We start from the raw sequence: 13,728 nt of genomic DNA, 5'->3' as shown, positions 1-13,728 counted from the left end.
ACTGTCCCTTATGAATCAACAGCAAGCTGCGAGCTGCCTGGTAGGTTTATAGCCACATGAAACAGGCAGAGGAAAGAGAAGAATCAGTTCCTGGTGTTGGGGGACGACGTGGAGTGTCCTGCCGCAGATGTTCCAAGGACCTGTGCCGTGTCCTTCGCCTGCTCCGGTCAGCAGCTCCCTCCTGCCTGCCCATGTCCATGCACAGGTCCTTTCTTCAGGGTCACAGCATTGTCTCTGCTTGGATAATAGTCCTTTTTTCGACTTAACTCTGAAACTGCTTCTAGGTGATGAGTTTTCCTCCTCGGAAAATTAGTAGAAGCTTAGCATTAATTACCATCCTTAAATACTAGCTATGATCCTGTGCTCAGTAGACCACAAAACATAAACTTTGATACTCAAGTAAGAAACAACTGGTTTTTTGGGGAAAAGAGAACTTCAGTCTGAATAAAAGCATTCTCAAAGTGCTGTTGTGCTTGCTTTTTTTTTTCTTTTTCTTTTTTTCCCCAAAGCAAATCTGCCAAGAGTTAAAAATCTGGAGAAAATATCACAGGCCAAATCTAAACCTAGATAAACCTAGATAGTATTTATGGCTTTGCTTCTCACACAGTTGTGTCTGCATGGACCGTAGGGAAGGACTCCCAGAAAGACAACCTTTTCCTAGTAAGTTAACAGTAGGTCACAACTCACAATGCTAATCGCCTACCTCTCAGCCAGTGTGTCTGTATATTTGCTTGTACCCAAAGTACCTGAGAGTTTTCCATATCTAATAGTACAGATGATACTAGTTTGCATGATAGAGAGACTAGATAAAAACACCCTTGTAGGAAAACGTGTCCCCATCAAACAAGATGCAGCTTGTCTCCTGCTGGGAACTCCTACCAGGCTATGCCCCACCTACCGAGAGGCAGCCAGTCATCTGGCCATGGTTTGGACGTGAGGCAGCACTCAGACCTTCTGGGTAGCATGTGGTGGAATAAAGACAGACAGAGAGATGATCGGGCAAAAGTTGGCCAGGGCTCACTCCAGTGAAAATATTACTTTTATTAGTGTTAAATTGCTACTAAAGGTAAGCATTTTTCATAAGGCTTTTCCCCATCAGAATATGTGCAAAAAAGAGCAGTTAGGGTCAGCGAGTGATGTGCACTTTGGGTGAGGATGATTTAAGCTCAGGAAGCGCGGGCGGGCGGGATGAATGCATGGTGAGATGGGTCATGAACTGGCTGGATTGCAGAGCTCAGGAATGTTGTGATCAATGGTGCAGAGCTTGGGTGGAGGCCTGTGGTTAGTGGGGTTCCCCAAAGGTCAGTGTTAGGTCCAGTCCTGTCCAACCTATTCATCAATGACCTGGATGAAGAGACTGAGTGCACTCTCAGCAAGTTTGCTGATGATACCAAGCTGGGAGGAAGGGCCAACACACCAGAAGGCTGTGCTGCCATTCAGCGAGACCTGGACAGGCTGGAGGACTGGGCAGAGAGAAACCCAATGAAGTTCAACAAGGGCAAGTGCAAGGTCCTGCACCTGGGGAGAAATAACCCCAGGCACCAGTACAGGTCAGGGGCGGACCTGCTGGAAAGCAGCATTGCAGAGAGGGACCTGGGAGTTCTTGTTGACAACAGGTTGACCATGAGTCAACAATGTGCCGTTGTGGCCAAGAAGGCCAATGGTGTCTGGGATGCATTAAGAAGAGTGTGACCAGCAGGTCAAAGGAGGTTCTTCTCACCTTCTACTCTGCCCTGGTGAGGCCAAATATGGAGTACTGCGTCTAGTTCTGCGTCCCCCAGTTTAAGAAGAAAAAGGAATTACTGGATGGAGTCCAGTGGTGGGCTATGAAGATGATTAGGAGCCTAGAGCACCTTTCTTATGAGGAGAGACTGAGAGAGCTGGGTCTGTTCAGCCTGGAGAAGAGAAGGCTGAGAGGCGATCTCATAAATGTTTATAAATATCTCAAGGGCGGGTGTCAAGAGGATGGGACCAGACTCCTTTCAGTGGTGCCCAACGATAGGATGAGAGGCAACAGGCACAGACTGAAGCACAGGAGGTTCCATCTGAATATGAGGAGAAACTTCTTTGCTTTGAGGGTGCCAGAGCACTGGAACAGGCTGCCCAGAGAGGTTGTGGAGTCTCCTTCTCTGGAGACATTCAAGACCTGCCTGGATGCATTCCTGTGTAATCTACTCTAGGTGAACCTGCTTTAGCAGGTGGGTTGGACTAGGTGATTTCCAGAGGTCCCTTCCAACCCCAACTATTCTGTGATTCTGTGATTTCCAGCTATCTGACAGAAGCTGTGGGAGTTTCTGCAGCCATCCAACACCCCAGCCTGTGCTTCCCTGCCATCCCTGTCATTGGGTTGAAACTGAGATAAGAACACCCTACAGCATTTATGTTCAGTTGTATTGGCCTTGGACTACTGAAAATTGAGGTACAACTCTGAAGTCTGAGGCTGTAAAATGCTGAATGCTGGCAGCTGCCACTGTCTTCAAGGGAGTTATTTGTAGGGGCTAGGATACAGGATACATCCCTGGTAATGAAAGGCTTATTTTTGTACCCACCAGCGATGCTCATAGCATTTGTGTGCTGCCTGTTCAAATACTCCAGATGGATCAGGAGCTTTTCCTTGTGACCTGGAGTTGCTGGATCTCCTCACTGGTGAGGCTGGCGGAGTTGTGACCAGGGAGGGCACATGTCTGAGAGCAGCAGTGTTATTGAGACTCACCGATACTATTTCTCCTCCCAGCTCCTGCGTGGCGATCGGGCACTTGCAGGCAATGATGTGACAAGAACCTGGCTGGTCTCTTCCAGTCTTTCCAGTGTTCCACACAGCTAGCCAAATGCTCAGAAAGACTTTTGATCACAGGGTTGTAATTTTGCTCCTCTGCAAACAATAGATATCTTTCCACATCACGTATCCTCTTAGATCACAGACGTATTATCTCGTTTCTCTGGGCTTCATCTGTGTGTAATGAGTGAGAGAGTGAGCCTGCGGCTGTGTTGTTCTGATGAGCACTGAGGGCAGGGTGCTGTCACTCTCCTGTGAAGCCATAGGAAGCGTTTCACGATTCAAGATTAGAAAGACCTTCACTTCCTCCTTCTGTGCTTGCAGGGCTGAGCTGCCGCCGAGACTGCACCATCCACCCTGACAGCCCGCTCGCAAAATGGACCAGGAAACCTTGGGAAGCATTGTCCTGCTCGCCATCGTCACCTTGATAAGTGTTGTCCAGAACGGTAAGACAAGAATAAGCATTTATTTAAGGGCTAGAAAGTTGGTGAGAAAAATTCAGTATGATATGTGTTGATCTGATCTTTGGAAAGATAAGTGGTTCTAAGCGCATGTGTGCTTAGGCATGATTTTTGCTTTAGAAATTATCTTCTAAGCACATAATTTTGCATGCTGTTGTTGCGGTCTCTTGGCAATCACATGGTCCTACTCTTGTGATAATCTAGAGAGATTTTCTTATACATATGTCAGTCGATGAAAGGAATAGTGTGCTGGGGTTCCCTGTGACAATATGCATTTAGATTTGATGGCTGAGACCTCCTTTCGTGGCTAAAATCTCTAATGTGGGCAGTTTTCAGCCAGAGCTCTGCTGTCATGGGCAGGGGCCAGGGCCCTGGGCGGGTGCGATGGGTGAAAGGGGAAAAACCACATCAACCCATAGGAGGCATCTGTTTGGGTTATTTGTGGGCAGGCAGCTCTTCTGCTTTCCTGCATCTCCAGGTCCTACAGTTCAACTAATCTCAATTAACTGCGGTTCCAAGAACACTGCGCGTTTCCTGCGATAGAGAAGTTTCCTTTTTAGCTCTTATTCAGACCTCTATAGGCCCTACTATTCTTCAGGATTTTAAAAACAAAACAACAAGTTTCCCTCTTGTGCAAATCTGGTTTTAACTTGATCATCATCTTAATAATTTTAGCGGAAATTCAGCCCAGAAAACAGAGAAGCGAGTGAGCTTTGCCCCAGCTGCACTGAGATCTCCCAGGTTCAGGGAGAGTCGGCAGAGGAATGAGGGGCTGATGCAAGTGTTAGGAATCTTCTGTGAAGGCTTCTTAGTACGAATGGGAGATTCCCACTGAGCACAAACCCCACGTTCGATCCCAGGAAATGGGCTATTCTTGGCCTGCTGCAGAGAGGGGAAGTGGTGGGAGCCCCAGCATGAGCCTGGCTGCCAGAGAGAAAAAAAGAGATGCGGGCTGGTTTAGTTTTGACACAGGCACTAAATGTCACGTCATTTAACCCAATGCTGTTCTCTGGTAAATTCACAGTGTGTGACATCACCAGAATATGGCACGTTGAGATCAGACCACACATTGTAATTAAAAAAATGTGTCAAATATACCTTTCTTGCTATTTAACCAGATGACTTTATATACAGTTTTTTCCTCTCACTCCGAAACTCAGGCATTTGCCTTCCAGCCTGACACGCACTTTCACCTCATAGAAATCTGTCTCTGAGATTATTGACCCAACTGCTGCAAACTGGCAGCGTGGCGCTTGGCAGAGGACTTAGCATGCCAAGCACGAGTGGCCCACAGCCCTAAACCACGATTTCAGACCTTACGTCATCTGATTTCCTCCTCCCAAGCTTTCTGTCCAGAAAGACCCTACTGATATGCAGTCCTGTGATGAATGCAATACTTAAGGCAGTAGAAATGCTTGTCAAGGGATGTCGGTTGTACTGGACTCTTGCTATGGCTCTGGTTCAGCAAAGCACTTGGGCATCTGCTTGACTGTCTTTAAGTACGTGAAGTCGGTACCATGTCAGTTCAGGTTTATAGGCTTTTCTGCATTCAGTGCAGAATTAGAAAACAGTTTGTGTGAATGCTGCTATTCCCGAAGCTGCAGGTGGGCTGTGGTGCTGCCCCAGTCTGACATCCGTTTACTGTCACCTTGTTCATGTCAGGAATGCCCATGTCCTACAGAATGACTCGTTTGGCCGGATGCTGCTGAGTGACACGTACAGCTTTAGGTTTTGGTTTTGCATCAGAGAGATGTTGCAGTTTAGCAGCTTTCAGGGCAAATCAAGGGTCACCACTGAGCAGATTGGGACAGAGGAAACAAAACTAAGTCAATGGAAAGAAGGGGCAACCTGCACGATTGCCAGCACTGCGAGACTGGAGCTTCAGTGCACAGTTTCTGTTGGCATGAACTTGTGAAACAACCAGGCTTGGACCGATGTCTTGGACATTAACTTGACCAGAGTGGGACTGCAGTGGTTCAGGCTCAGGGCAGACTGTGCAGCCCTGGAGCCTCAGGGCATCATCTCCTGGTGCAGCTGAGCTGAATTAAACAGCTCAGCTCCAGCCCTGCTTCTCTCACTTATCTCATGCCAGCTTGTGAAACCGCCCTCTTGCTTTGGGGTTCAGAGTGAAGAGCAGGAAATATAACCATGGTGTTGCAAGCTGCTTTATGCTGAAGTCTCCCATTTCCCCAGTGGCAGGTTAACAGGAGCCCAACGTTGCCAAAACATGAGCAAAGACCCATGGCAAAGTCCGCCTCTGGATGTGATCTGTCAGCCCTGCTCTGGTTGTTTGCAGAGCTTCAGCCCAGCTGAGTCTCAGGCAGCTGGGACCCCCTTCTTCATCTGCCTTCTGGGGAGACTTCGGGAGCCTGTAGGGCATGTGAGGTCAACAGGGATAAAGAGCCACAGAACTGGGGAGCCACTTCCAGGGTGAAAAGCTCACTTGAAGCAAGAGGCTCTACCTCTCTGTATGACGGTGAGATACCAGGTTCCCTTCCAATTCACTGCTCTATCCTAGGAGGTCCACATGGTCCCAAGGAAATATAGCCGCTGCAGTGGGTTGGGGGCGATTGACCCAGGAATTTTCTCTAGCAAAGAGGTGGACATCTCATGTGAGATGGTTATCTAAGCTCTTTCTTGAGTCAATGGAGAAAGGTCAGTGCTTCAGTGAGGTTGTTGCTCTCATGCTGGTATTTCTCTGGGGGATGGATTGACCTCTAGAGTTGCCTTTCCTATGTTTTGCTGTGTCACCCACTGTTTACAGAAGGAAAACATTCATCTTTCCAACACTTCTCAATGTCTCTGAAGTGAAGTGAGACAAAGCCTGCTCTTCATCCATGGTGTAGGTGTACATGGTAATCCTACTTCTGACCTTTGCCCTAATGCCCAGTCCATTGACTAAGGATCCATACACCACGTCAGAGATGGCAAGAACCTCCAGGACAGATGCCTGGATCTCCACAGCGAGATCCTTCTCAGCAGACCCAGCACCTCCATTCCTGCTCAGCCGTCACCCCAGAGACTGTGCACCAGGAGCGTCACCACTGGCACCTCCAGGTTCTTGTCCTCAGTGATCATCATCGTTGTTGGCCATGTCTGTGTTCAGCCTGATGGCTTTCAGCATCGTGGAGACTCTCTGCAGTGGCACACTGGTATTTTGGAAGTGGCAGCACCTGCAACAGTGGAGGAGAAATATATTGCTTACTCTTGGCTTTCTCTGAAGCTGTGGCATCTCCTAGTGAATTCATGTACATGCTAAAAGGAAGGGAGGAGGTATGCTACATATCCCAGCAAGTCCATGCAGTCCCAGACCTGCAGGAAGTGATTTCCCATCACAGCCGCTTTGCACTGTACAAAAAATTGCCATCTAGCCTAGTCCTTTTCAACTAGGTCCTCTTAGATCCCGTAGGCAGTTTAATATCCCCATGCCAAAGGATGGGCATGCAGATGGAGATGCTGGGAGCTCTTGGTGGCTGTACCAGGGAATCACTCGATATTGGAAGGTGAAAAACTCAGCAGCTTTTAGTGGAGGTAATGGAAGTATAAAAGACCTACTTAAACTGCCAGCGAAGGGAAAGGAGTGGTGACTCTTCAGATTCCAGGGATGAAATCCTGCAGCTTATCAAGTTACACTTCTATTGTTATAATAATGTCTTTCCTGATGAGTTATCTTTTAGATATATATCTTTGGCTAATATTCTAAACCAGCAGGTCATTTGGGTACACTGAGATAGGAAGCATGACAATCCAAAGCTTGCAGCTTGTAGTGTGTCAGGACTCTGTCTGGTGCATTTAGACACATGATTGATGGTCTCTGGTTTAGTGTCATCAGATAAAATGTTTGTCAAGCACATGATACATTATTTTGAGGTGCTGCATTTTTGCAGCAGCTAGCACCCTGACACAACACTGTTGCTTAAAAGTAGGACGCACACGATATGGACACGATGTGATCAGCCATCAGGACCAGGATTTCAATGGGCCTTTCTGGAAAGTGAACCAGCCCTGCAGGATGACCCTGGTGTGGCAAATGGGTATCACTAAAGGAGAAGAGACTCTCTTGTCTCTCTGCTCCATCAGAGAGTGAGAATTGGGTTTGGCAGCTTTGTCTAGAAAGCTTTTTCCCCTCCTGGGGGCACAAAGGACAGAGTCTGGGCTGTTCTTCTGCAGCAGACAGAAGTGCAGCGTGGAGATGGAGCAGGGCTCAGAGGTGAGAGCCTGCTGCCAGTCACATATGAACTCGTGGGGGTGTCTGAGGTCATGTCACATTGTGCCCTTGCACAGAGGGTTTGGGTACATCATGGTGACAGAGCGAGCACGCTGGCCACATCCTGCACCTCCGCACATCTGCGGCCCTTTCTGCTGTCCAGCCTGGGTGCTCGTGAGAATGGAGCTGAGCCCACAAAGCCCAGCTTCTGCAATATCTCCAAATTACATCTCAGATTGAATTCTCTGTGGTTTTTTAACAGCTTTTTTCGCTAGCAAAGTGGAGCACGAAAGCAAGCAGTGCAGCAGCAAGGGGTTCCAGCGGCTGGGATCCTCTGCTTTCGACCGTGTCTACACCGCCAAGTGAGTAGGCAAGCCCCAAGGAGCTGGTGGGGGCAAAGCAGGGATCGTCTCTCTCTTTATCAGGGTTTAATCCAAACCCTCTTGGAGTCCAGAGGTGGATTCTGAATGCCCTCAAACAAAGGCTTTGCTCTGCGGTCCCACTGCTGCATTCATTGCTGTGACGTTTAGACCTGCAGTTCTCCAGCGTGCTTGTCAGTGAACCCAGCTCCTTTCTGGACATTGGCTGCTGTATTCATATTTATATTGGACTTTGTATTTATATTGGAATTGCAGCCTTTACGTGTATTATGTCCCTTCATCTGGGAGCCCACTCACCCAACAGTAGCTCAGGCTGGCAGTGTGATACAAGCACAGCCAGTGTCCCCAGGGCACTGCGGCTCAAAAGGAGAGAGCCAACACAGAGTCACGGAGTTGCCAAGGAGCAGGTGGGTGGCAGAGCTTGTATAAACCCCGCGGTCCCCAAGCAGCTCCCTCGACACGTGGATCTCCAGTTCTCCACCACAACCACACCTCTTGTCTTTGACATCCCCTCAGAGGGAGCAGAGGGGAAAATTAATTCCAAACCAGAAGAGAGCAGAATATAAAATATTTTTTATTACCCATGAAGTATTGACGATGTGCTTGAAACTGGATGGGACATCCATGTGCTGCCTTTCAGATTCATTCCTGTTCCTCTGCAAAGAGACACGTTAACTCTGTCAGACACTCCTATTTGCTGTGTGATTTTCCTTTTGTTGGTTTCATGCAGATTTCAATGGCAATAACTTGATTAATATGACTTAATTATAAGGATTTTCCAATCCAAAAAAAGCACACAGCATCTATTATTCACATGCCATGATCGAACAGGTTAGAGGATGAAGGCGGCTTTCACAGGTGCCAAGCATGTGCATGGAGTGGTTTGTTTTCCTCATCAGGCAGAACAAAGGCATCCTTTATCCCGCGAGGATGCAGGGAAGCCGACCTGTGGGCCAGGCAGCCATTGTGTTCGGGCAGGGACACCGCAGCCAGCTGTGGGCAGGGCGGGGGCGTCCCACTGTTCTGGGGTAAAAGCCCACCTGCAGCGGCATTAGTGCAGCCCAGATTCACCCCTCACCATCCTTTGCTGATGAAATGTGTCGATTTTTTTTTCTGTTTTCCCCATGTTCTGATTTCTCTCTGACAAATTCATTTCTAGCCAGAACTGCGGACACGCGTACCCAACGTTCCTGGCCGTGCTTTGGTGTGCTGGACTTCTCTGCAGCCAAGGTAACATCCCTTTTTCCCCTCCTTCAACCTTGCACTGCTTTCAGCAAGGGATGGTGGGAGCTGTGGAGGTTACGCTTCCAGGGAGCAAATTCTCCTGCAGTGGGGGGACCAGTCTCACCCAGCTGTTCTGCTGCTGCCCATGCTGTTTAATTAGCAGCATGCTCCTTGGCACGGTTTATGCCAGCAGACATGTTCTCAGGCACCATTCAGGACAGTCCGGGCCAGGGACATTTCCCATCAAGGTGGGTTTAGCATTTGGATGCCGGATGCTGTGTTATACACCCTCAGCACTGGAAATGGGCTCATTTGATCAAATTGTCAGAGCTGCCAGCCCTTCGCAACTCTGAGGTCAGCCCAGGAGTATTTGCTTGCATTTCTAAATATGATGCCCTTCAATGCAATTTGAGTTGTCCTAAAGTTAAGATGAGTACTTTTCTCAGGCTTATGGCAATTCTTCCTGCAAGAGGGGAGCTTCTTAACCAGAAGAGGGGCTTTTGCCTGCAGGTGTGGGGAAAGCTAGCATTATGGCGAAAAGAGGTAAAGCCCCTTTTCACGTGCTCAGAAATGAGCATTGGACCACAGTATAATCCTTCACCTGCTCCTAGACTAGTGCATTTATTGACTGCCTTTTATTTCTGGTGAAAGCGGTGCTTGAGTGGGCACTCTCCTTCCTGAGCCCAGCATGAACCCACACTGGGTTTCTGCAGTGGGCACAGCTGTGGGCAGGATTACACCCACAAACTCCTCAGAAAAGCTGGTGTGAGGGCAAGGCAGGTGCTCCTTTTCCCATGCAGAGGTCTCTGCGCTGCTTCCAGTGCTAATCCCAAAGGTTCCCATTGCCTGGTCCAGCCCTGGCAGCAGATGGGGACAGTACGTACACCAGGATGGTGTTTTAACACCTTGTTTTACCCATTACCCAGCTCCCGCTGCCTTTGCTGGCCTGATGTACTTGCTCGTGCGGCAGAAGTACTTTGTGGGCTACCTCGGGGAAAGGACTCAGAGGTAAGGACTTGCGGAGTCTCTTTACAAAACCTGGAATGCAGCGACAGTGCAGCCAAGTGCTGCCACTTCCCCAGGCACAGCTCCGGTGCCGCCTGCAGCAGCTGCTTGCACGGGGCAGCGCAGGAAAGCCCCCGTCTTCTGGGTGCACGCGAGGAGCTGCGGGAGGCACGGGAGGTGCAGTGGCAGCAGGGTCAGGTGAGGCGCAGGAACAGAGCGGCTGCATCAGCAGCTCCTGCTCACGATCTCTCTCCAAATGCACACGTTTGTGTGTTTGTGATGCTATTTGCAAAAGATCTTCCTTTTGCAATAATAAAGCTCATTGCACACATGTGGGAAAAGGTTGTCCCACAGCCTGTGATGGGTGAGAAGACATACAAGTCCCTTTGAATACCCACTTTTGTAAGCAGCAGCCTACACTGGGCGCAGGAGGCCTAACCCAGATCAACTGAATCCTGAAAATGGTATTTAGAATCACAGAATGATTTTGGTTGGAAAAGACCTTTAAGATTATCAAGTCCAGCTGTTAACCTGACACTGACAAGTCCACCTCTAAACCACGTCCCTAAGAACCTCATCTATGTATCTTTCAAACACCTCCAGGGATGGTGACTCCACCACTTCCCTGGGCAGCCTGTTCCAATGCCTGACAACCCTTTCTGTAAAGAAATTTTTCCTAATATCCAATCTAAACCTCCCCTGATGCAACTTGAGGCCTTTTCCTCTCATCCTATTACTTGTTACATGGGAGAAGAGACCAACACCCACCTCACTACAACCTCCTTTCAGGCAGTTGTAGAGAGCAATAACCCTCCAGGCAAACAAGGCTTTAAGAGCTCGCAGCTGCCTTGCATTGCATGACAGAATAGAAAGTCGCCCCCTCTGTCTGAGCCCTCCATCTTTCAGCCGTTCTCAACAGCAGAGTCTGAAGTCTGAGGATTTCTTATGTGAGATGACGTACATTAACAAATTGCTTTCCCTCCTTTCTCTCCTCAGCACTCCTGGTCACTTGTTTGGAAAGCGCATAATTTTGTTCCTGTTCCTCATGTCCGTGGCTGGAATACTCAACTACTATCTAATCTTCTTTTTTGGAAGTGACTTTGAAATGCACATAAAAACAATAACCGGTGCGATCTCTCCATTGCTGCTCATCCCCTAGCTCCTTGCAGCACTGAGGGGTCAGCATGCTTAATATATCGATACCCAGAAGCAGCCATAATTCAACTGTTTAAGAAATGAACCCGTAACCCTTTTAGATTGCTGTAAATCTCATGCTGAATGGGCTTTGTAGTTTGATTTAACCTTGCTTTTTCCTTTAGGAAAAAGATTTATCGTGACCAGTCAGCACGGCCAAAGAATGGTAACAACTTGCAGTTAATTCTTTAGAGTTTTTTTCCTTAAAATGCAGCTTGCAAGCTGATTGCATGACTGGAAGGGACATTGTATGCTCACTTCATAACCGCATTGTGCTTAGCTTTTGTCCCAAAACCCAGGAGCCTCTCGGCATTGCTCCTGACTGGTGGTCCCTGGAGTTACCCTCATGCAGAGGCGCCGCCTTTCGCCCGCGTCCCGCTCGCCCCTGCCCACGCACAGGCACGGGCCAGCCCCTTCACCTGCCCTTGCCCTCCCACTTGTTGATGACCAAGCTCCCGCTGCTGCAGGAGGGTGGCAAATTTGCCCCTGTCTGTTCTTCCCTGATAAATATTCATGTGCTTAATGCTCCCGACACTGATCTCATTTACACTTCAGCCTTTCTGTTCTCCCAGCGCTGTGGAAATGGGTCTTGTGTGAATGAGGAGCTGGTGTATTGACGGTGGGGTTGGTTTTGTATTACTTGGCTTTGTTTAATAAAGCAGTCTAAAAGGTCGAAATATGTTTGTTCCCATCTTCTTTGCCTGGTGCGTGATCTCAATGCTCTGTGGCTTGGCAGCTGGCTGGGCTCTTTGTGCGAGCTGCCGTTCACCCTGGGCACCGCCTCAAAACGGTGCGAGTTTAACAGCTCCCTCTCTATTAGCAAGTTCAGTTTTCTGCCTCCATCACTGACAATGTGCCCCTACAAGTCCGTAGCAAGGAACGGTTTGATCAGAGAAACAGATCAAGGTAGGCAAACAGGCCGGTGCCATCTTTTAAAACATTGCTACCCTATGAGTGCTTAAGCTCTTAAGCCTGTCTGATTACCACATCCAGGACGGATAAAGCTGTATTTTATGACTCCTTTGGGAGGGACAGAGACTCCTCGCTACGTGAGAAGAGGGTTTGCAGAGCTGTTTGCAAAAGCAGGCACAGAAAGCTGCTTGCCTTCGTACCACACCAAGGCCGATGGGTTTTGTTGCTGCCCAGTGGGGCAGAGATGCTTGCGCATGGCTGCTCTCCTCTGCACCTGACTATTCGCTCTGCCAAAATAACACCCCCTCTTTTTTTCTTATCTTCTACAGGAATTTTAGATGTGACAGATTAGTAATAAACGTATTTATTGCATGATTATTAGCTAATAAATGTTCTTACTGGTTAGAATAAGTAATTAAAAAATATAATCTAACCTCCTAACCTATAGCTGCTGAGGCACTTTATTCCCAAGAACAGCACTTATGTTCCTTCACTCCCCTCCTTCTCGAACCACCGTAACACACTTCAAACCCTGCTTCACACCGTGCTTCTCTGCCACCCTCTCTCTCCACAGCTCGTTGGCACCTGCCCGTCCTTGGTGGTGACCCACCACCCCTCTGCCCCACGGCGCCAGCCCGCTAAGGAATGACAGCACCGCAGGAGGAGGGAGGCAACCCCTGTGGGCTGGAGTTACAGAGATCTCCTGCATTGCTGGTATCACCGAAGGCTCACGCTGCCACCACTGTTACTCAGCACAGAGGTGGAGATGCTTCATCAGCACCACAGTCCCTGGCCTCCAGCCAGTCTAGGCTCCTTGAGGTCTGAGACTTGTTTATGGAGACTACAACTTGTGGGAGGTAGCTCTTCCAACTCAATGTGTCCACCTCGCAGGTGTCCCCAGCTGGATGAGTCTCATCTGATACCTTTTGTCCTGTCTAGCAAGAAGCAGCTCACTTCACCTCCTTCTGATGTCTCCTGCTCGCATGAGAAGAGGCACTCCACCAGCCAGCTAGAAATGGCAGAGGACTCAAATGTCTATTTTGTGTCAGATAATCTAGGATAGCACTCTCAGGCCTCTGTATTGACTTGATGGTTGGGTTCTACATGGCTGTATTTAGGTAAGAAGAGGTCATCTTCCAAAGGAAATAAGGCCTATCTTTTGCTGTAATAATTTATTTTGCAAGAATATCTCCTACTTACTTCCTCAAAGCTTTTCTGATAACAAAAGATATGAAAATGTAGGCAAAATCTATTTTCCATCTATCCATAAATGGAAATGGTGATAGTAACAGATAAACAGATGGTGCATAAATCGGTCACTATGTAAATTCTCTGTGAACATCATGCTGTGTTATCCATGTTACAGGCAAGCCCTGTGGTTGCATTTGCCTTCCCACTCTTTCTGTGAAAGGAAGGCAACATCAGTGCTATTTGGGCTTTCCCTACTGTGTTAGACAATGCCAGTTTTTTGTTTTGACAGTAAAACCACCCTGATCTGGGCAGTATGGTTGCCAGCACTTTGCACACTAGCTACTTTTCCACTTAAATGTGAGAAGAAACTTCTTCTCA

At 48.4% G+C, this 13,728-nt stretch overlaps 1 protein-coding gene across 1 annotated transcript; it reads left to right on the top strand.

Annotated features, from left to right (window-relative positions):
- Positions 1-3,115: 3,115 nt before the first annotated feature.
- On the top strand, positions 3,116-11,869 carry ALOX5AP (arachidonate 5-lipoxygenase activating protein). Its single transcript, XM_065657925.1, has 5 exons — positions 3,116-3,222; positions 7,707-7,806; positions 8,984-9,054; positions 9,975-10,056; positions 11,050-11,869. The coding sequence occupies exons 1-5, from the start codon at positions 3,153-3,155 to the stop codon at positions 11,210-11,212; spliced, it is 486 nt and encodes a 161-aa protein (XP_065513997.1). The 5' UTR covers positions 3,116-3,152; the 3' UTR covers positions 11,213-11,869.
- The last annotated feature ends 1,859 nt before the right edge of the window (positions 11,870-13,728 follow it).

Source organism: Caloenas nicobarica, chromosome 1 (genome assembly GCF_036013445.1).
Source record: "Caloenas nicobarica isolate bCalNic1 chromosome 1, bCalNic1.hap1, whole genome shotgun sequence".
In the NCBI taxonomy this organism is placed as follows: domain Eukaryota; kingdom Metazoa; phylum Chordata; class Aves; order Columbiformes; family Columbidae; genus Caloenas; species Caloenas nicobarica.
This window is presented reverse-complemented; position numbering and strand designations above follow the sequence as displayed.